Here is a 22,829-nt window from a genome sequence, read left to right as displayed (position 1 = left end):
TAATTCATGGAAAGCCCTGAAGGAGAGGGTCTTTTCAGAGGTATAGCTCCAAGGGGGGCGGGGAGGTCACAACGCACCAGGCGTGCACCCCTGTGTGTGGGGGGTGAGGGCGTTCCGGGGGCATGGCGGGGTTGTTTCTGGACGGGATGAGGGCATTCCAGGGCGGGACGAGAGCGGAGGACACACCAGTGTACCGGGTGCTTTCCCCCCTTGCTACGCCTCTGGGTCTTTTAGAACCCCTTGAACTGTCCAAATTGTGATGCCAATCCCAAAGAGAGCAATTTTACTCTACATACAACAAAGCTCATCTGAATAAGCTTTCAGACAAATCAGTTATGCAAAAGGGTACGTTCAGTATCTGCCTGTTTATGGGCATTCTCTGTGGTGACTCCTGCTTTGTGGAACAACCTGTTAAAGATGATCAAGAAACCCAATCCCTACTTATTTTGCAGAACGCAATGCACTAATCAGAAATGTCCAGGAGCGCATTTTAAAAGGATTAGAATCATAGTATAATGGAACAACTCAGGAGACAGCTTCTATAAGGATTTATTATTCATACTACCTCCCTGGCTATTGGAATATCCCCTACCTTTCTAACCCTTCTTCATTACGTTGCCGTTGACAATTTTTGCTGCATTGTTTTTCAGTTCTGTAATCCTTGTCCTACTTCTCTGCTGATCAGAGGTTTTTGCTGTCTGACTGACTTGCTTTTCATATTGAGTAATCCACCTTGAGTCTGAGTGAGAGAGTCAAGCTATGCAGAGACAGTAAAGATTGAAATCAAGGCTTTAATTAAATAAGTCTGTTCTCTTGTTCTCTTAGGGCTTCCCTTGGATCTCAGAGGTTAGCTCCTTACTAAGTCAAACTCTTAAACTCTTCAGTTATTTGTTGACATTCTGGGTTCCACACCAAACTTCAATTAAAATTAAATACCAAGAGATAATGGATTCAACACCAAATCTGCATTCATTAAAAGCAACTATCAATAAGTTGGAAATCTCCTCTTTCTAGAACAAAGCAAATTAAACCTTTCACCAATCTTGCTGAATTACAAAGTGTGTGTAATTAAAACATCTGTTTTCAGTTTCCCCCCCTGTAACTAAACACCAGCTGAGGAATGGACATCTTCCAGTCTGGGAACAAAAGAGCAAATCCTGAATCAATCTGTTTATTTCCCAAGGATCATTTTTACAAATCACAAACATAGCTTGGAGCTGTGGTATTGGCTTTCATAACCACAGTGACTTAAAACTAAGGCTCATTCCACACATGCAGAATAATGCACTTTCAAACTGCTTTCAGTGCTCTCAAGCTGTGCGGAATGGCAAAATCCACTTGCAAACAGTTGTGAAAGTGGTTTGAAAACCCATTATTTTGCGTGTGCGGAAGGGGCCTAGGATGCTTTGCCAACAGATAGAATAAAGTGAGCCAAGACCTCTGGTGGGAAATAAAAAGGGCCAACAAATAATTTATTCAATTATTTATTTACATGGATCAAAGAGTATCTGCTATACCCATGAGCCAAAATCAATTTCAGACCCATTTATAGTGCAAGCGATTGGTCCAATGCAGAAGAGTCAGGGCACCTCTTGTTTGTGCATCCCTGAATTTATGGGTGAGGCCACACCACCTCTGAGCTTTGAACATCAAATATGTACAGTTCAGGCTCTTCCTCCTTACCAAGTCTTCATGATGCTTGAGGGAGGTCTGCCAGTTCCTGTCCCTCTATCTGCACTGTCTATGGGTCAAGAATAATACACCACTTAAGGTCTTCCTGTTTTATGTTTTATTGTTCAATAGCCTAACCCAGTCAGATCACCCCTGGCAATCAATGGGATGGCAGATGTCACAGCCAGATTGCCCTCATGTCCAGATTCTGTCTAGGGGAACAAGGGCTGATGTATGTGGGTACAGGGAGGCTTACAAGTGCAGAAAGGGGTTCATGGTCCTCCCTTTCTTGTCCTGTGGTTCACTGAAGCAGGTGATGGTGAGGTGGTGTGTGATTGACTAATCATGACAAACGTGTAGCAAACATGTTCCATCAAAGGTCCTTACAGTTACAGCTGATATACAAAGTGCTTCTTTCTGACAAAAATCTTATTGGGCTCTAAGATGCTACTGAGTCTTGCTCTCTTTTTGGCTGTAAAAGTTAACAGTTTCAGTGTTAAAATATGTTGGTATTAGTTGGAATTTTGCAAGGGTCAATGACTGCAAAATTTAGGCAGGTATGTGAAGGATCTGAAGAATGAGACACTATCTTGAGCTGAAGCCCCAGTGACTGGTTGCTGTTGGAACTTTAGAACATCAAGATGCAGCGAATACTGAAAGAGAATGGAAAGAGATTAAACCATTTCCAAAAGGATCCTTAACAATGCCCAAATATATATCAAGACACAATTGTGACTCCGTTTACAAGCCCACATCTCTTATTACACATACAATATTGCAGGTTACCAGAGCTTCTCGGGCTTTTTCAGAGAAACAGCAGGTCCTTTTTGTCTTGTAAAATTAATGGCAAAATGTGGGTTCATTACCTTTTACCTGCATGCAGAAGCTCAAAGCCTTCAGTTATTTTCTCGAAGGGTAATGTGTGACTTATTAAAGCATCTGGATTACATTTCTTGTTCAGATAATCAGAAATCAGTTTGGGGAGAGCTTCTTTTGACTTCCAACCTGAATAAGTGACCAAAAAACAGTAGGTCAGTCCCTATGCGTCGCTTATTTTTTGTTTGTTTTTAAGGAGGGAAGACATTGCTAAGGAGGGAACTCCTTTCGACAGCAAAAACTATAGGTTGAATGAAGCAAAAAACATTCCACTTGAGTTAGACCACAGGTAGCTGCTTACATTAGGTCAGACTTATTAAGACTCCATGTGCATTTCATCTTGCTCAAGATTTTGTGCAATCAATTCCTTGGCCTTATGAATTATAGATATGGTGCAAGTAGAACTATGCTCAGTCCATGTATTGTCAAAGGCTTTCACGGATGGATTCAACTGGTTCTGGAGGGTTTTCCGGCCTGTGTGACCACGGCCACACAGTCCAGAAAACCCTCCAGAACCAGTATGATCAATCCATTTGCATTTCTGCTTGTGTATCTGCTTGTCACTGAATAAATATTAGCATTTCAGGACTCTTAACAAATACACAATATGAAATAGCAAATCTCCTGCTGAAACGTGAAAGAATAGCCTGCAGGAGATGTGTAAGGAAGCTATTTCAGAGATAAGTTGGGAGCACATGAAAAAGAATCTCCTACAATGAGCTCAGCCATCAACTCTGGCCCTTACAATAAGGAAGCTGTCCTTTTGAGTTCTGCATGGAAATTATTTGGCAGCCAGTGATGCTCTGTCTGTGCTGGCCAGATGTTTTCTCAGAGAGTTTTTACCACTCAGCAGTCTTGCAGTTATTCTCTGCAGTAACTAAAGCTTCTGAACGATCTTCAAAGGCAGCCCCACGTAAAGTATACTGCAGTAATCAAATCACTATGCCCACATCACACATTTCCAGGAAGTATACAATTTGCTTGCTTTTTTCCTTTTATGCTATATGGTCTATTAGCATTTTTGGACCTTTACTACATGATTCAAATAGAAGGCTCTATTATAGAGAGTGTACTGTGAAATCACTGGGTACCAGAATTGTCTTTATGTGTACCATTAGTATGCCAGGTACAAAAAAAATTAATAAAATTGTAAGTCCATTGAGAGGAGTTGCATCCTGTTTCAGAGAATGGTGAATGTAACATATGTGGTGTGGTGGTTAAGAGCTGCAGACTCTAATCTGGAGAACTAGATTTGATTCCCACTCTTCCACATCAGCAGCAGATTCTAATCTGGTGAACCAGGTTTGTTCCCCACTCGTACACGCGAAGCCTGCTGGATGATTGTGGGCAACATGTAGTTCTCTTTGAACTCTCTCAGTCCCACCACCTCACAAGGTATATGGGGTGGGGTGGGAAAGGGAAGGTGATTGTAAGCTATTTTGATTCTCTTTAAGGATAGAGAAAAGCAGGGTATAAAAACCACATCTTCTCCTATCATATGATATGATCCGTTTTAAGCAATCCCCACCTCCAAGTAAGGACCCTATCAGTTTCCTCCCGCAGAGGATCAGTTCAGGGGCGAAACTCAGCTCCAATCCTGAAGGAGGCTCCCCTACCAGGACGCAGGTTCCAGAATCCAAGCGGGAAGAGGTCAGGGCAGCTACCTGTTGGAAACACAACAAAATCTGCAAAGAACAGAAATGAAGGAGCCTTCCAGGCAGATTCCCACTACAGTTTTGGCTGATTTCATTTTGCCAGGGTCGGGGACAGAAGGTAGCACTTGCAGAGAGGACTTCAACACACCATTCACTGGTGTGTGGGGTCCTGCAAAGGGAAATCCAATGTAAACATCTACATGCATCTTCACTACCCAGGAGTGTGGAAAGTGGACGCATAAGTAACTCACATATCCTCCTTTTGGAGATTTTGGATAATATCAGATGCTAGTTCTCAGTTATAATATAAGAGATTATAGAAAAGAAGAATTACTTACCTGTGTGTCAATATGCCCGATTGCTTCAAATGAATAGTCCACACCAAGACCGGTCATCTCCACAAGCACCTTCTCAATGGGTTTGTTGAAATCATTCGGAGAGATACACTCGGTGGCTCCTAACTCTTTTGCTTTAGCAAATTTTTCTTTGTTGATGTCAATCCCAATAATTCTGGATGCCCCTGCTGTTTTGCAGCCCATGATAATGGACAGACCAACACCACCCAAGCCAAAGATGGCACAGGTAGAACCCGGCTCAACCTGAGAACCGTAAAGACAAGAATCCAGGGTTCAGCATTTGCAGGACATTATCATTTGGAACATTTTAGACTGTCTCCCATCCAAAATTCTTGGGCTGCTTTACAAAAAACTTCAATATAATGGGCAAATGCATGAGAAGCAGATGGTTATAAATATACATATATTTCCCCAAAGCAGCTGGTAGTCAATGATCAAAAGCGAGCAAACATCCATTAAAAATGAACGAAGACATGGAATAACTGTTAGTGATCACCAAGGAGAATTTAAAAATGTTCTTAGCATGTCTAAAAGTCTAAAGGGGTACCAGGCAAGCTGCAGAGAATGAGCTCCATGAGTGGGGAGCCAACTCAGTGAAGATCCCGTCTCTTCAGAGGCACACAGAGGTCGAATCCCCACTACCGTCTTAGCCAGGTTTCAAAACACAAACTAAGGTCATTTGTGTTCTGAAACCTGGCTAAGACGGTAGTGGGGATTCGACCGGGGAGGTCATCCCTCAAACCTGGTTAGTTTGTGTTCTGAAATCTGGCAGCCATTATGTGGTTGATTCCATTTCTTGGTTGTGACCTATGAAAGAATTCCAAAGGTGCCCACAGGCTGAAAAAATATGGGGGGCCCTGTCCTAGGGAATGTAAACATGAAATCACTATAGTGGCAGTATGTTCGTAATTCCTATGAGAGCAGCGGCTGGGAAGATGGAATTAGCGGCAGCAATAAAGCTTAAGTAGTCTTAGCTCTACTTGCACCTGAAAGAATCAGGTATGATTCTTGATTGTATAATTTCTCCAGTAGGATGGAAGCAAACCATTATTTCAGGTGTTTATGGAAGTGCACGCAGTCATGGATTTTTTTTACCTTGGCTGAATTGATGGCAGCCCCATAGCCAGTAGAAAACCCGCAGCCAAACAGACAGACTTTCTCCAGAGGAGCAGCATTGTCAATCTTTGCAATGGAAGCTTCTGGCATAACTGTGTATTCAGAGAAGGTGCTTGTCCACAGAAAGTGGTAAACTTGCTTCCCTTTGCAGGTAAATCGGCTTGTTTTGTCCGGCATCAGGTTTTGAGATTGAAAGAAGCTGTTTGAAAAGATCCAGACGGGGTCTGTATCATAGCCTCAACTGACTAACAAGCCCAAAAGAGTATTAATAGAGTCCAAAAGACTTACTGGATTTTGAGGCAAAAATTTGTTTTAGGATTCAGACAGGAGGTGCATTCTCCACACTGGGCAAGACATAAAGGAATGACTTTGTCACCTTGCGGGGGGAAAGAATAGTTTTTAGGCTAAACCTTGCTTGCATGAAGCACATCAAAAAATATTTTGGACACAAATAATCAACTGTGAACAATGTTCCCTGTAAGCTGTGCAGGTCACCATATTGGTACTGCACAGTCCCCAACTCGGGGAGCTTTCCCAGGCAATTCAGTTCTGATCAATGATAGGAAATTCTGGGCAGTGGTGGGAAACGACTAAAGGGACTATTGACTGTGCCATTCCCTTCTGAGTTAATTCCGATCTGTTGATGTCAATGGATTTAGACTGGTCTGATTGCAGTTTCAATTTTATATACGTTCATGCAAATAAAGCAGAAACATTTTTATATTTTGAATTTTAATTCAGGCTAAAAATTATGCCAAGGGAAGGAGTTCAGCAAGGTATAATGTCATGTAGACCAATGTCCAAAATAGCCAGTTTTTTCCAGGAGAACAGATCTCTGTTACCTGGAGACTAGTTGTAATTCTGGGAGACCTCCAGCCACGACCTGGAGAGTGGCAACCCTATGCTTTCACAATATCTCCTTTACCTGGCGTTACACATGTGACTTTGGGCCCAACACTTTCAACAATACCAGCTGCTTCATGGCCTGCAATAACTGGGTAGTCGATGTTAGGAAAAACACCTGCTCGTACATTGTCATCTGTCCGACAGATCCCGGTGGCCACTATCTGTGTGAAAATAAGTACAACAGAACTTCAGTATTTGTACTGCCTAGTCATATACCTCTTACATACATTTTGAAGAACCTGGTACTGAAAAAAAGTGCAACAGCTGAATGGTGCAACCTTTCACCGGGCAGGAAACGTTTTATTTCTCCTGCCCAAATTTGAACCTCCCCTTCTTCCACTCTGCTACTTACGTTTGTACTGCCACCCACCATTTTAGGTAGATCCTCTACCCACCTGCCATTTTGTGAAGTTCCCCAAGCACATTTTCTTCCCTGGCAGCGATGCTGTCCGCCATTTCCCTCAGCGAACTATAGTGACACAAGCATTACAGCATGCCTGTTTGATGAAAGTACCCTTTTCCTTTTTTGTTTTTATTTTGTCTGTTGAAAATGTGAAGCTGCAAAGTTGCTCACGAGGGTAGCTATGAGGACGGTTTGTGAGGAGATGAGGAAGATGCTTGCATTTCTTTACATTATATTTTTATTGATTATATTGATTTTTTATTGTTTTATTGATTTTTAAGAAGGATAGGGGATGGGGAATTCTTTCCATTGTTAAAGTGCTGTACTGTATTGGAGAAAAAGGAGGGGCCCCTCAAGTCTGCTTTGGGAAGTCACCACCATTCGGAAGTCTTCTCTAATTTGAGGGTGGGAACCAACTGAAGCAAAGGAGGCAGGGAACAACATAGCGCGGGCAACAAGTAACAACCAATCGGATTGCTGGAAAATTGGCATGGCTGCAAAGATTCCTGTCTTTGCGGCTTCAAAGCTATACATGCAGGGGGAGAAAAGCGTTTTCTGTGTGAACGAGCCAAACCAACCCAAATTATTTTCTGAAGCTTCAGAATGGTATGAAAGGCCCCTTTGTGGACAAAATCCATGACTTAAAAAAAACCAGTGTTCGCAAGGCATTACAATTATGCTGTGTGGAAAGGGCCAGTGTGCTTCTTGTCTAAACTGGGAGTTCCTCTGACAACTCCTTCTATTCCTATCCCTTTAGGTTCTCCTTTTGGTTTCCAATTGTCAGCCTGGTATTGGTACCTGATGGGAGACTGAGGGGGCAGGAACCTGCCTGATTGGCACTGTGATCAGGAAATGATGTCATCATGTCAGTGCAAAACTGCAGGATTCGCCTAAACCCCTGCTGTACTAGGAGACTTAACCAACCCTAGCACATATAAACACTGCACCAACCAACTCTGTAGCCAAGCATGTGGAATTGGAATGGGGGGGGGGGGGAGGGAGAGAAGAAGACATTCCTCCTCAGATTCATTCACTGCAATAATCATTCAGACTAAGAAAAAGGGTTTCCATCTTCTTGCAGTAAGCATGTTTACCTTCACTCGAATCTCATGGGCTCTTGGTGGTGCCACCTCTACCTCTTCAAGAGAAGGCATTTGGCCTGCTTCCCAGATGACTGCAGCTCTGCATTTAATCACCTGTGAAAATGTACATCATCGGAATAGATTACACTAGTTTTTGTTGTCATCATACACTACAGAGTGTCAAAAATGCAAATGTTTATATACAACTTAAACAAGCTGCTTTGTTGAAATGCCTACGCTGGGTTTCAGCTTTAGCTGCAAAACAAAACAAAAATAAATTGAGCGGCTAAAATCAGGTTGATTGGAGGATTGGGTTTTCCCCAGGACAGAACTCAGGAATGTATGGCTGTGTTGGCTGAAATGAGACACAGTGAAAACAACTGCTAGGGCCAATCTAAGCAGAATTACATTTTTCAAAATCTCTAGCACTTAAAAGATGTAACTTTGCTTAAGATGGCACTGGCCCCTTCCATATTTGCAGAATAATGCACTTTCAATCCACATTCACTGCACTTTGCAGCTGAGTTTTACTGTGCGGAATAGCCAAATCCACTTGCAAACAATTGTGAAAGTGGACTGAAAGGGCATTATTCTGCATGTGTGGAAGGGACCACTATCAGTTTAATTTACTTTGATAACTCATACTTGTTCCTGCCTTCAGAAATGTCTACACAAGTCGGCTTGTTCATGTAGTTTACCTACAATATAGGACAAAGGATGGGCAGGCAGACACCCAGCCTGTGAGAAGGGCCCACTTAGATAGGCATTTAGTGCACTTAGGAAGAGTTAGGAAGAGTTTAGTGCACTTAGGAAGAGTTCACACAAGAGATGCATCAAAGAATGAAACAATATGCCCAGCAGTTCATATTATATAGAAATGTATATGCAACTCATAATTAACAGGAGCTGTTTTTCTCTGATAATCTATTGTACTGAATCAGAGTCCAGTTTGTTGAGGACTTTAACCTAAAGTTAGGCAAGTGCTCCTTTTGGGGCCAATCTTGTTATACAATTAAATGGGCAGACTTTGCTTTATTAAGGTTTAGCAGCCCATAGGCCATATGTCAAAAGAATTTACAAAACAGAAATAACAGCACTATAAGCATAAGCATAAGCATAAGCATTTTATTGTCATTGTGCACGCACAACGAAATTTACAGCAGCATTCCTCGATGCACACAATTTCAGACTCATACAATTTCAGACTCATGCAATTTCAGACTCATACATCATCATCCTCCACCCATCCCTACATAGCCCCAAATACATCAATATGAAGCAGCGGAGTTTAGCATAGCCACAGCTCTAGAGTAGAAGCTGTCTCTAAGCCTCTTTGTCCTAGTTCTGAGGGCCCTGTATCGTCTGCCAGATGGTAGCAGTTTAAAAAGAGAGTGTGCTGGATGAGACGGGTCCCTTAGAATATTTTGGGCTTTATTTAGACTTCGGGCATTATAGATTTCTTCCAAGGAGGGGAGAGGGCAGCCGATAATCCTTTGTGCAGTATTGATCTTTGCTTTATTAAGGTTTAGCAGCCCATAGGCCATATGTCAAAAGAATTTACAAAACAGAAATAACAGCACTACTAAATTTAGCCAAGTTCTTGCTATAGCCACTTAAAAATAACCTGAATTAGTGAACATTTGGGGTAGCTGAGTATTTAGTGGCCACTTTATAAGAAATTTCTCCCTGGCTGTGGCATATTTTGGACAGTTAAAAAAAGTGTGTAATCGTCTAATGTGTAAAACACTTATGGGGTGCGTGCTGCTCCATCATTTCCGGGAAAAACCCAGACATGACATAGATTTCCTTTAGGAATTGCCAGAAACTTTACAATTTTACCATAGAATTTCCAGGAATTCCTAGAACTAACCAACAGCAGTTCCAGGTTTCCCTCTGAGACAAGCCCTTTGCTCCTACTGAGACAATGCATACAGCCTCCTAAGATTTTTCAGATCTAGGTTCGTTTTGAACTATAAACCTTCCCCTCAGTTTCCAGGTGCCGTACAGGTAGCAAGTGTACAGGCTTTGTGTTTGCTGCTGTGAAGTATGTTTTGTGGTGCACAAGGAAATTATTGAGATCTCTGAGGCTTGATTAATATATAAACAACTAAGAAGATCTATTTATTTAGAGGCTGGCTTTAAAGAAACAAACCAGCAACACAGATCTCCAGGTAGACAAAGTAGAAACCTGGCTGAGGCACAAAAGTTTTTAAACTGGTTATGACTTCAGAGATCAGTTAAAGATCTTCTACAATGCTTTCAGGCACAGACCTTTATTAACTAGCCACTAGGTTGGATCCTCTCTCACATACAGGATTTCACTGCCCTTTTGCCAGAGTCAGAGTAAATTGTACATGCTGTACAATTGTACATGTATCACCAGAGACAGGCCTAACAATCGAACACTCTCTTCTCTTCCAGAAATAGAGATAAAATGCTCTGCCATTCAGCCAGGCAGAGCTATCCTCACTTTATCTGTTCTTTTTCCCTGAGCCAGACCTGTGCAGTCTCTGCAGGTTCATTTGAATGGCTGATTTTCCCTTCAGGGGCAGGACAGTCTTCTGTGTTACACCCCCAAAAGTGATATAGCTAGGGCTTCTAGCTCTGGGTTGTGAAACATAGAGGCCCCTTCCGCACACGCAAAATAATGCGTTTTCAAACCACTTTCACAACTGTTTGCAAGTGGATTTCGCCATTCCGCACAGCTTCAAAGAGCACTGAAAGCAGTTTGAAAGTGCCTTATTCTGCATGTGCGGAATGAGCCAGAGATTTGGGGGGGGGGGGGGGGGGACTGGGGAAGAGTGGGGTTTTGAGAAGGAAGGACCTCAGAAGAGTCTAATGCCACAGAATCCACCTTCCAAAGAAGTCATTTTCTCCAGGGGAATTGATCTTGGCTGTCTGGAGATCCATTATAATTGTGGAAGATCTCCAGAATATACCGCTTGCACATATAGATATAGCAGTGCACCCTATGTTGCAATCCTTCCTTCAATCGCTCAGTTTGCAAGAGCTGAGCAATGGCTGCTTTGGAACTGGCACATTCTCTCTTTCACAATGGGTTCAGACAGTGTCTTACCTTCCCTGCAGTTGCCATGTGTCAGGATTCCTTGCCAAACTCTTTTGCAAACGTCTCCTCTTCTTCTTCACTTTGGCTCTGGTAACAGCATATAGGCACAGAGGTACATAGGCCACTCCCCTCTGTACAACAGACACAGACACACACAAGGTATAAATTTTGATAGGCCAGCTGTAAAAGGGGGTGGCCAGTCTGCAAATCTGATGAAGTCCTTTACTGCCAAAGGTCACTTCCCAGCTGTTTGGATTAAGTTAATGTTCTCTTGAACGATCGGGCATCTAATTTACCCACTGTCAACTGTCAGAAGACTTTTTAAAGTCATTCATTCAGTCTTTCTTATTAACAACTTATATTTACTAGGTAGAAAAAATGCCTCTGATCCAGACTGTCCCTCTCAGTTAATAGTGCATAATCACACAGTCTCATTGTAGAGGTTTCGAGGTAAGGCCTGGTCAGAAGTGGTTTACCATTGATGTGCAATCTGTATCTGGATAAGAGGCTACTGTTAGGAGAAACAGAATGGTTTCCAATTAGCAAAGGGGTCAGGCAAAGACATATTGTATCTCCCTATCTTTTCAATCTACCCTGTTTCCCCAAATATAAGACATCCCCTGAAAATAAGACGTAGTAGAGGTTTTGCTGAAGTGCGAAATATAAGGCATCCCCCAAAAGTAGCAAAGTTTTTGTTTGGAAGCATGCCCGACGAACAGAACACAGAAAAATAAGACATCCCCTGAAAATAAGACATAGTGCATCTTTGGGAGCAAAAATTAATATAAGACACTGTCTTATTTTTGGGGAAACACGGTATACGCAGAACACGTCATAAGGAAAACTGAGTAAGATTTAGATGAAGTTGAGGGAGAGAAACATTAATTGTCGAAGGCTTTCACGGCCGGAATCACTGGGATGTTGTGTGGTTTCTGAGCTTCCAGTAGCATTTTCTCCTAATGTTTTGCCTGCATCTGTGGCTGGCAGATGCACCACATTGCATTACCGCAAAACCCACAGCCCACACAACTGCAGTCATTTATCAAGGACCCAGTTTGCTTACAAGGGGAGCAAGTGTTGACACTTTGACAATACATCTCCATAAAGAACATTTATTATTAGCAGTTGCTCATTTACAACAGAGGAAGCAAATCAGTGTTCAAATACTGTAATTAATTCACTCATCATTTCCCAAGAATCATTTCCAAGAACCAAGCTTTAATACCTGCAAAGTCAGAAATACACTTTTGACCCACAGGAAGATGCTAGAGTTTATTTCCCAAATTCTGGATTCCCATGTCTGGGAAGTTTTCAGTGCTCCCAACAAAACTAGGCGCCTGTACACAACTGATCCCAAGTTGTTCACCAAAAATGATGGTCATCATAAAAAAGCAGAGTTGGAACTCTCAAGACACAAGAATGAATGGTTTTTGTTTTCCCAAAGGAAGATTTACCCAGAAGAACTCCTAAGGAGTCAGCATATATCAGGCATGGATGTCAACCAAATATGTACACAAACAGTGAAATAAAAATATGCCTGATGCTAAGATAAGCAATACCGATTCCCTTATGACAATCACATAATTTTACATAAACTTTCCGTTGACTGGTTTTATTTCTCTTTGCTTTAGTTTGAAGTTCCAGTTTAGGACGCTCATTTCTCAGAGTTCAGAGCTTGTTTTACAATTCTTAAGAATTTGGGTCAAAATAAAACTAGCTCTCAGCCTTCTTGATAACTGTGATATTTCCGTAGACTTTGTACTCAAACAGGAAAAAGATTTGGAATATTAGCATTGTTCCCCAAATACTTCAGGCTGAAAGCACTCATACAGCAGCTTAAAACAGCAGGACAATACGGACACTGAAAGAGAAAAAGAAGAGCAAATTTTACAGATTCTGTGGCAGGAAAAGTAATAAAACATCTTATTTCAGGACACTCATCCCACTATTTTTATTTTCACAGTGCTGATGATAAGACACTGCTGCCAAAACTCTGGAGCCTCAGGGAGGCAGACTTCCAGTAGGAAAATGTAATTGTACTTGGGCCATATTTTGAGGTCATGCAGTCAGGACAGCATTTATGTTACTCTGTTACCCAACTGGTTTCAGAGGCATGATAAAGCATAGGTAACCAGACCCTTGGGGACTGTGTCTTCACCTAGATGGCCCTACATAGCCTGATCTTGTCAGATCTCAGAAGCTAAGCAGGGTCAGACCTGGTTAGTACTTGGATTGGAGACCACCAAGGAGGTCTAGGGCTGCTATGCAGAGGCAAACAATGGCAAACCACCTCTATTTATCTCTGACCTTGAAAACCCTACTGAGTTGCCATAAGTCAACTGTAGCTTGAGTGGACATTCCACCATGTAGTAGTAGTTGTCATCTTGATTTTGGCTTACAAGCAGCTACCTTTCTAATCCTCCTTCAATATTCTGCCTTGGACAGTTTTTGTTGCATTGCCTTACCCATTCTGTAACCCTAGTTCTACTGCTCTATTGATTGGAGGTTTTTGCTGTCTGACTGAAGCGCTTTTCAGCTTTTGCAATCCACCTTGAGTCTGAGTGAGAAAGTCGGGCTATACAGCAACAATAAAGAGTGAGATCAAGACTTTCCTGAAACGAGTGGTAAGTTGGTTCAACAGATTCTCTTAGCAACCCCCCTGCCCCCCAAGATGTCAAAGGCCAGCTCCTTACTACCTACAGCTCTTAAACTCCGCTGTTATATGTTGACATTCTGGATTCAGCACCAAACTGCCATTCACTAAAAGCAAGCACCAGCAGATAATGGATTCCCCAGCAAATCTCCCTTCATTAAAAGCACGCACCAAGTTGGAACTCTCACCTGTTTCCAGCACGAAGCAAATTAAACCCTTCACCAATCTCGTTGAATGACAAAGTGTGAGTAATTAAAACATCTGTTTTCAGTTTTCCCTCCATGTAACTGGATACCAGTTGAGGAATTGAATCTTTCATCTTCCAGCCTGGGAAAAGAAGAACAAACCCCACAAAACCTTAGAACTTCTACTGTCTGTTTTCTAAGGATCATTTTTATAGATACAGCCCAGCCTGCAATGGCACTGACTTTTGTAAACACAGTGGCTTATTTCCTAAGCTGCATCCCCATCAGCACAATAGTTCTTAAGACAGAATCGCAGTTTGCTCTGCTGCAGACTCCCACTTGGCAGCACTGCTCTGGGGGCAAGGAGGACTGACCTGCAAGAGCACAATTTTAGGAGGAAAAGAAGAGTGCCATGGGAGGAGGGAGACAGGGATTTTGCTTCCCTGAAGAGTGATTCTGCTTGCACTGCTTAGGATTCTGTGCCAACAAAGCAGGGTGAGATATCTATTGTAGCACAAAGGTTGCTAAGTACGTGCACTGTTAAGTTCTTTACACCTTACTTTGGTTGCTTAATGGTTTGAAGGGGAAAGTGTGATATGTTGTCAGGGCAGACAGTGTGGGACAGAAGTCCTTAAATAAATACTGAACTACTATGAAGACATGATGCTGCCATACAGAACCAAATGACTAATCCATCAAGATCAACATTGTCTACTCAGATTGGCAGCTCTCTGGGATCTCATGCAGGTGTCTTTCCATCCGATCCATTTCCTTGGAGATGGTCGGAATTGAACCTGGAACCTTCTGAATGCCAAGCAGAGGCTCTGTCACTGAACCACAGAACCTCCCACTGTTGAGTGTGAGGTATCCTACAGCATAGCCACTCTGCCTGTGATGTTTGATCACCATCTCTTTGACACTGTGAGGAGCAAACACAAATTCCAGAAGTCTTTTATCTGGACGCCATAAATCTGTGAAATATACAATGGAGCCAATCCCAGCATTACCAGCTAAAAATAAGCACTGTATGCATGACATGTGATAGCTGTACAAACTCAACAGCATCATAAATCACATGAAACATAAACTCCTGCAGCCAGACAGGGTTTCCGAGGCTCTAGCATGCATGGTCCATCTGGTAGTAGATTGAAAGTTGTAGTTCAGCCTCCTCTTCTGTCTGAGATCTATAAGCCATCAAAACACAGCAAATAAATGGCCACACACTGAAGATGTGATGTGCGATGCCACCTTTGTAAGCATTCCTGCTTCTTTATCTTCAAATATAATGACCGCTCCATCATAATTTTGTATTCCTGAACACAGAAACTGTTCATTCATTGTTAATGGAACTGTAAATACTCATCTTCGCACCTCCAATGAAGCTCCCTTTCAACGTGCGTCCAGTAAGAAGCAGCAAAGGATTGAAGGAGAGGAGTGAGCCCGCAGGAGGGACGCCAACCATCACGCAGACTCCACAGCCCATGTGACAGGACGCCAGAGCAGCTGTCTAATTGAAGAAGTCAATTAATTACAGTTAAACAGGCTGATATCATGCAGAGGAACCTGATGCATGGCACAGCAGGTCTGAAGAAGGGAAAAAGCGATGTAATGATCACAATCCAGTTTTCTGCAATCTAGAGTCACATCTTCTTCCCCAACTAGCTCCTCAGTGTCCACAACTCAGATCACTCAGGTGGCCACCACTGTTTGGCCATTATGAGCTACTTTTTTCAGGTTATTAGGTCACCTTTCCCAACAATATGGATCTCAAGGCAGGTTACATAAAGACAAACATATGGCTGGTATTGTATGTGCAGCTCAATAGCCCAACCAAGCCCATTCTCATCAGTGCTTGGAAGCTAAGGAGGGTCAGCCATGATTAGTATTTGGGTGGGAGACCCAAATGCAGAGGAAGGCAATGGCAAACCACCTCTACTCATCCCTTGACTTGAAAAGCCCAGGGGCCTGGGGTTGCCAGGAGTTGGTTGTGACTTGGCAGCACACAATTATGACTATTGTGGGTATTAAGCACAACAAATCCTGTAAGAACCAGCGTCTTCACTGTACCCATTTTGTGTCTGGCACTTTAGATTTAGTTTGTTAGTGTTGGAGATTTTATCACTGACTCACTGTTCAGAAGGTTTTTGATACTGTAGGCCTAAGAGTTTGCTTTCGGCCCTTGTGTAAAAATCTGCAAACATGCACTTTTTCCAGTGTTCTAGTTAATTTACAGTTTTTGACCTTGAAGAATGAATAAATGATCTATGCACTTATAAATAAATGGCTTTCTACACAGAATAAATCCCAAGTGGAACAGAGTTTTCAACAATGGGATCCTTAGAGGTGTCTTTAAACAGCACAGATCAGAAATCTGAATAAAGTTATGGGGGATGCCAGTGTTCTGTCCACTCAGATCTAAAGTGATCAGAACATTTATGAATACGAGTTTTAATTAATACATTGACCTCATTGGCTGATAATACATAGCTCCACTTTGAACTTTGAACAAATAAACCCCAGTATCTATCTTAGAGATTGAAGGCGGTGCCCTATACAGATTGAGTACTTTAATAGAGCGTTCAGTTACCAAGCATCATTTGGTGGCTAATACACTTTTAAAATTCATTCAAAGAGGTTTGAATCTCCATATGATTGTTTAAAGCAGGAGTGTTCAACTCTGGCCTTTCAGATGTTCATGGACAATGATTTGCATGCTGGCAGAGGAAAAAAGGCAACCAAAAAACAAAACAAAACGCTGCACAGTATTTTGGTTCCAGCAAAATCCGATATCAAACAGTGGGTTGGACCCAGTTCATGGCGCTTTCACACATGCTGAATAATCCACTTCCAGTCCAATTTCAATGCACTTTAGCAACCATTCACAAGTGGATTTCGCTATTTCACATAATAAAATCCAATTGCAAAGTGCATGGTTATTGCGCTTGCACATTCTATGGTCCCCATGACAGCATTTTTGGCAATCCTTCCTTTTGCACCTGCAGAAAATCTGTTTAGAGCACCCCTGTGGATACAGTCAGAAATCACTGACCAAACACAGCACATACCAGTGTATCCAAGCATCCCACGACTTCAAAGGCATAGTCAACACCGTGGCCAGTCATTTCAACCAGAACTTCCTGAATGGGCTTCTTATAATCCTGAGGGTCCAAGCACTCTGTGGCTCCTAGTTCCTTAGCCTTTCCAAATTTCTCCTTGTTAATATCAATCCCAAGAATCCGGGATGCTCCTGCTGCTCGGCATCCCATGACAACAGAAAGACCAACTCCTCCTAAGCCAAAGATGGCACAGGTAGACCCAGGAGTGACCTACACAGCAATGAAAAAAGGGGAGCTGGTTAATTTCCAATCATCGCATGTGGCACTGTAACCCACAGAGCAAATGCTGCATTGAATTGAATAAACGGCACCAAGGAACACTCAAGGACCACATGCCTTCTCACCTTAGCTGTGTTGATGGCAGCTCCATACCCTGTGGAAAAGCCACAGCCAAAGAGACAGACTTTATCCAGAGGGGCAGCATCATCAATTCTAACCACAGTTGAGTCAGGCATGACTGTGTATTCCGAAAAGGTGCTTATCCAAAGGAAGTGATGAATTTGCTTCCCTTTGCAGGTGAACCTGCTAGTTTTGTCTGGCATCAGGTTTTGTGGGTTGCAAAGGCTGTTTTAGAAAGATCTCATCAGTAAGGGGAAAGAAACTCAAGCTTTGCACCATGAAATGCAAGAGAAACTTCCGAAAACAAAACTCACTGGGTTTGCAGACAACAGTTGGTGTTCCATTTCAAACAAGAGTTACATGTTCCACACTGAGGCAGGCAAAGGGGGATCACTTTGTCTCCTGGAAATGTAAAGGGGAGGGAAAGAATCTAGAAGTGTCTGATGACAAGATCCTATTATACAGTTATTTATACACGGCAAAGACACCACACATTGATCTTTTATGGGACTTTTAGAAAGCAGGCTTTTCAATGCTCCTTAATAATGAATTTTTGGGGGGAGGGGCGAATGAAAGGAATAGAAGCATGAGGCAGCAACCTGTGATCATCAACATGTCACAACACATACAAAGTTCTGCCACAACACAATCACCCAGAAAAAAAAGCAAGAGTTCCACTCCGTGTACCTTACTCCAAGGAGAAAGTGTCTACCTTCAGGTTATCCGTGTTAACAGAAAGCTGAAGTATCAATATATAAAGAGGTAAGGAGAGATGGAAAAGTGCAGTCCAACTAGAACCTGAATGGCAAACACTCCTGTCTACTGTCCACTTCGGCACAAGCAAATAAGGAACCAAGCACAGATTTCCGCTGGAATATGCCCTTCCAGACAGTATTTATATATTTGAACAGTGTCTTTCCATTAAAAAATCTCATTGCATGTAGAAAACTACCAGGGAGAATAGGTCAACCAAATGAAGTGGCATTTAATCCTATCCTCAAATACAAAAAACAAACCTTCCTTTACAGAGCAAAAGAGGCTGCTCCTAGAAGCCTGACAAGCAGAACTCCGGTCCCGTCTCCACATGCAGAATGCACTTTCAATGCACTTTTCAGCTGGATTTTACTGTGCAAAATAGCAAAATCCACTTGCAAACAATTATGAAAGTGGATTGAAAGTGCATTATTCTGCGTGCGCAGAAGGGGCCTCAGACCCAAGCCTTCCTTGTTATTGCACTGAGATTCAAGTTACTGCCTCCATCGAACCATCACGGATAATAGCCACTCATGGATCTTTCCTCCATGAACTGGCTGATTTCCTTTTTCAAACCACCTAAACCAGATGCTATCATTACATCCCATGAGAGGAAACTCTACAAGTTAAATACTGTTTGACTGCACTTCCTTCTGTTTGTCCATAATTTCCTAATTATCAGGTTCTTGGGTGTTCCTGGGAATTCTGAAGGAGAAAAACATTTATAGAAAAGATAACTCAGGGAAGATTTGGCTGAGGAAGGGATGGAGAAAGCAGAGAGAAGTGGAAAAACTCTCTTTTTATCCTTCTTTCATCAAATCTTTCTTCAGTCATTTTGTCTGAAAACTAAAAAAATAAAGGCTAACGTACTTTAACATTCCACAGAGAAGGGTTCTATGTACTGGCCTACACTCTTCCACTGAAATTGCTCAGATCCACCCACACACAACACAAACATTATTCACTGATACTGAAGTTACGTTAAATACAAGAACTCTCAATGGAAAGCTGAAAGGCACATGTTTAAGAAATAGCTGCTGTTCATTCCCAGGATTATAAAGAATAAACAGGTATGTGAAAGAGAAATTGGAAAACTCTGAATCTTCTAATGTGATTGGTGTTTGGAATATGCTGCCACAGGAGGTGGTGATGGCCACTAACCTGGATAGCTTTAAAAGGGGCTTGGACAGATTTATAGAGGAGAAGTCGATTTATGGCTACCAATCTTGATCCTCTTTGATCTGAGATTGCAAATGCCTTAACAGACCAGGTGCTCAGGAGCAACAGCCGCAGAAGGCCATTGCTTTCACATCCTGCATGTGAGCTCCCAATGGCACCTGGTGGGCCGCTGCGAGTAGCAGAGAGCTGGACTAGATGGACTCTGGTCTGATCCAGCTGGCTTGTTCTTATGTTCTTAATGTGCATGACTTTCTTACTGCAATTACTTGCTGTCGAGGATCCTGAAATACAGTTTATAATAATGAATCGTACCCTGCACACACCTGGTTTCACACAAGTCACCCCCTCACCGATACTCTCCACAATTCCAGCTCCTTCATGGCCAGGAATAACAGGATACTCTACTTTCGGGAAAGAGCCAGTCAGAACATGCTCATCCGTGCCGCATATCCCTGTGGCGATTATCTGTAAGAAAACAAAACCAATGGGCCAGTCTCACAAATAAGAAGCTATCAGCAATGTCATGCATTGTGGCACGAGTGAAAGGTTGCTTGGAACCTGTATGGATACAGACAATCCATTGGAATCTAAAGGGATAATAATTTACGGGCAGGATCCATGGCTCAAAAAAGCACACAATTTGTTTGCAGAAGACAAGTTGGTTTTTATACTCTGCTTTTCTTTACAGAGCGTAGTCTCAAAGCGGCTTACAATCATCTTTGCGCGCCCCCGCCTGCCACAACAGGCACCTTGTGAGATAGGTGGGACTGAGAGAGTTCAGAGAGAACTGGTCACCCAGCAGACGGCATGTGGAGGAGCAGGGAAACAAACCTGGCTCAGGTTAGATCAAGGATCTGACTCAGCAGAAGGAAGTCTCATGAACATTATCATTTTGGCAGCAGCTGCATGCTGGTTGTTTTGTTTGGTTTCTTTAATGTTCAAGTTGGAACGTAGAATGAAACCTTACTTAGGCGCTTCCCTTCTTCTAGCCTCCGACACTTGCATGCATAATAAAATCTAGGACAACCTCTTTCACAAACTGCATGAGAAACTGAAGGATAGATGCAAGATACACGTGCATAAAGAAATTACACAGATGAGACACAGGATCAGTGGCTGCAAACTGTTTGGTTTACCTTCACACGGACTTCATGAGACTTTGGTGGAGCAACTTCTACCTCTTCAATAGAAAGAGGCTTGCCTACTTCCCAGACAATGGCAGCTTTGCACTTGATAACCTGTTTTCAAAAAAGAGAGATTTTTGGCCTCTTCCTGTGGCCTGCAATGCAAGTCAAAAAGTGGATGGGATCAAGAGCATGAACATTTTTACACCCACTAAAATGCTGCAAAGCGAGTGGGGTCAGCAAGAGCTCTGATTGGCCACTGGAGATTTTATTAGGTATGCAGGTTTTCAGAAACATTGGTTGGGCAGCAGCTGTTTAACTCCACAGATTTGTTAGTTCCCGTTTGTTAGTTCCATAAACAAAGCTTTTGGCACCCTTAACCGATTCAGTGTCCTGAATGATGCACAAGACTTTGCCAACGTAACCTATCTCACAACGTTGTTGTGAGGACAAAACAGGGAAGGGAAAATATATACCTTCCTGAAAGGTACCTTTACTCCATCTTTCAGCCCACAATTCAGCACCCCACACACTTGAAATATTTTCAGCACTTCACACTTGAAATACTTGCAAGATCAAGAACCATGAAAGTATGCCTGCTTTACTCAATGCGTTTACTCCGGAGTAATTCCCAATGCGTTCAATGGGTTTTACTCACAGGCAGCCGTGGGCACGCATAATTGTCGTTTGTTCCGTAATACACATGCGGGAGGGAATTGCAGCCTTAATGGGCTACCTTTTAACTTACAAAGATCAATTTCCTCTTACTTTTCCAGAGGTGCTCATGCTTGCTAAATATTTTCCCCACAGAAATTGTTTTGCAATCTGTCCCGATTTCGGCTTGGAAACTGAAAAGAAATAGCTGTTTCTAATCAGCAGATCGATGAACTGGACTCTCAGCGCCTGAATTCCTTTACAACAAAAAAAAATCTTAAGTGAATTGGACCGCGTGACTCACCGTAGTCAAGTCGCGAGGAATTCTGGGGAATGTAGTAAATTGCTTTGTTCTGCAAGCACAGCCCTGTTTGATTTACCTGCGTGTTCCCTGAACAGGAGGCACCGTACCTTGCAGTAAGAGTGGTCAGCAGGTTGGAATGGGTTTCTTTATTTAGGCATACCCCACTTTTCTCCCCGTCCTTCATTTTATCCCTATCAACAACCGTATGAGGTAGGCTGAAAGTGACTAGCCTAGGGTCACCAGGTAAGTTTGCACGAGTTTGCACATGACAAAAATACCCATGCAACTTAGGGTTGCCAACTCTGGGATGAGAAATAGCCGTATATCTGGGTGGTGGCATCTGTGGAGGGTGGGGTTTGGGGAGGGGAAAAACTTCAGCAGGGTATAATGTCATAAAATTAAATCACTATTTTTAGTTTTAGTCCTTTCAAGAAAGCCATTTTTTCTAAGGGGACTGATCTGAGTTTGGAGATCAGCTGTAAATAGCAGGAACTCTTGCTACCTGGAGGGTCCCCGATATTTGCAGTACTTGGGGGTTAGTGCAACAAGCATACAGCCAAATGCAATTGCAGAAATATTGACTGGTAGTCAAAGGATGGTTTGACTTAGAAAACTTTAAATACGTTTAATGCTATTTACAACAAAAGTATTTCTCCCTTACACTTCCAAATGAAGTGTGTGGAACTTCCCTCAGTCTCCAGTACACACAACAACAAGAATATCATGAAATCACTTGACAGAGAATGCGTGGGATTTCCCTCAGTCTCTCTGTGTGTGTGTATAGAGAGAGAGAGATTAGCAGAATAGAACAGAAGAGACAGATTCTCAGTTGCTTTTTATATTGTTACATGGAGATAAAATAAGAAATCCTTTCTTTCCTGTTACACGTCTACATTACTGTACGTTTGGTTACGTGTTGGTACTATCTGCTGTCTTGTGCTTGTAATGGTGTCATGTCTGCTCAAACAAAGAAACAGTTAACTTTATAACTACAGATGTACGTGCTTACTAATATGTAAGCAATGGCTATCTGACTGATCAATAGCTAAACAATAGATCAGGTCATAAACAGTGACTTCGTCTTCAGCAACTTGTTTGCATACAGTTAACCCTTTGATAATAGAGTTGTGAAAGACACGTGCAAAATCCCTACAAATATTGAAAGAAATATTCCGAGTCCATTGGCCAGCAGCACATTCGTATAGGTCTATTTTAAGGTTCTGCAAGATTCTTAGATTTAAAGTGAATAGTTCGAACTAGTTGGCTCCTGGGTTGTTGCCTGACCTTGATATGACTTCAGAGGTTTGAAATGTATTCATGCTGTCTGAGTGTCACACACTCTCACAAATTCATAGACATAATCTTGGACTGCAATCTATCACAGAGTCTT

At 42.3% G+C, this 22,829-nt stretch overlaps 2 protein-coding genes across 3 annotated transcripts; both read right to left on the bottom strand.

Annotated features, from left to right (window-relative positions):
* Positions 1–1,483: 1,483 nt before the first annotated feature.
* On the bottom strand, positions 1,484–11,827 carry LOC125439871 (alcohol dehydrogenase 1-like). Of its 2 annotated transcripts, none has more exons than XM_048509181.1 (9): positions 11,142–11,827; positions 8,078–8,179; positions 6,600–6,741; positions 5,963–6,050; positions 5,654–5,873; positions 4,541–4,801; positions 4,076–4,211; positions 2,538–2,676; positions 1,484–2,324 (listed from the first exon to the last, which is right to left on the bottom strand). In XM_048509181.1, the coding sequence occupies exons 1-9, from the start codon at positions 11,157–11,159 to the stop codon at positions 2,300–2,302; spliced, it is 1,131 nt and encodes a 376-aa protein (XP_048365138.1). In that variant the 5' UTR covers positions 11,160–11,827; the 3' UTR covers positions 1,484–2,299. The 2 variants fall into 2 exon arrangements, with proteins under 2 accessions (XP_048365138.1, XP_048365140.1); XM_048509183.1 differs by having other exon boundaries at positions 6,696–6,741.
* Positions 11,828–12,230: 403 nt separating this feature from the next.
* LOC125439868 (alcohol dehydrogenase 1-like) lies at positions 12,231–21,396 on the bottom strand. The gene is made up of 9 exons (XM_048509178.1): positions 21,250–21,396; positions 20,494–20,595; positions 19,681–19,822; positions 17,740–17,827; positions 17,431–17,650; positions 17,036–17,296; positions 15,342–15,477; positions 13,974–14,112; positions 12,231–12,993 (listed from the first exon to the last, which is right to left on the bottom strand). The coding sequence occupies exons 1-9, from the start codon at positions 21,265–21,267 to the stop codon at positions 12,969–12,971; spliced, it is 1,131 nt and encodes a 376-aa protein (XP_048365135.1). The 5' UTR covers positions 21,268–21,396; the 3' UTR covers positions 12,231–12,968.
* Between the last annotated feature and the right edge of the window lie 1,433 nt (positions 21,397–22,829).

Source organism: Sphaerodactylus townsendi, linkage group LG10 (assembly GCF_021028975.2).
Source record: "Sphaerodactylus townsendi isolate TG3544 linkage group LG10, MPM_Stown_v2.3, whole genome shotgun sequence".
Classification (NCBI taxonomy): Eukaryota; Metazoa; Chordata; class Lepidosauria; order Squamata; family Sphaerodactylidae; genus Sphaerodactylus; species Sphaerodactylus townsendi.
Note: the sequence above shows the minus strand (reverse complement) of the source record. Positions and strands in the feature narration are given on the sequence as shown.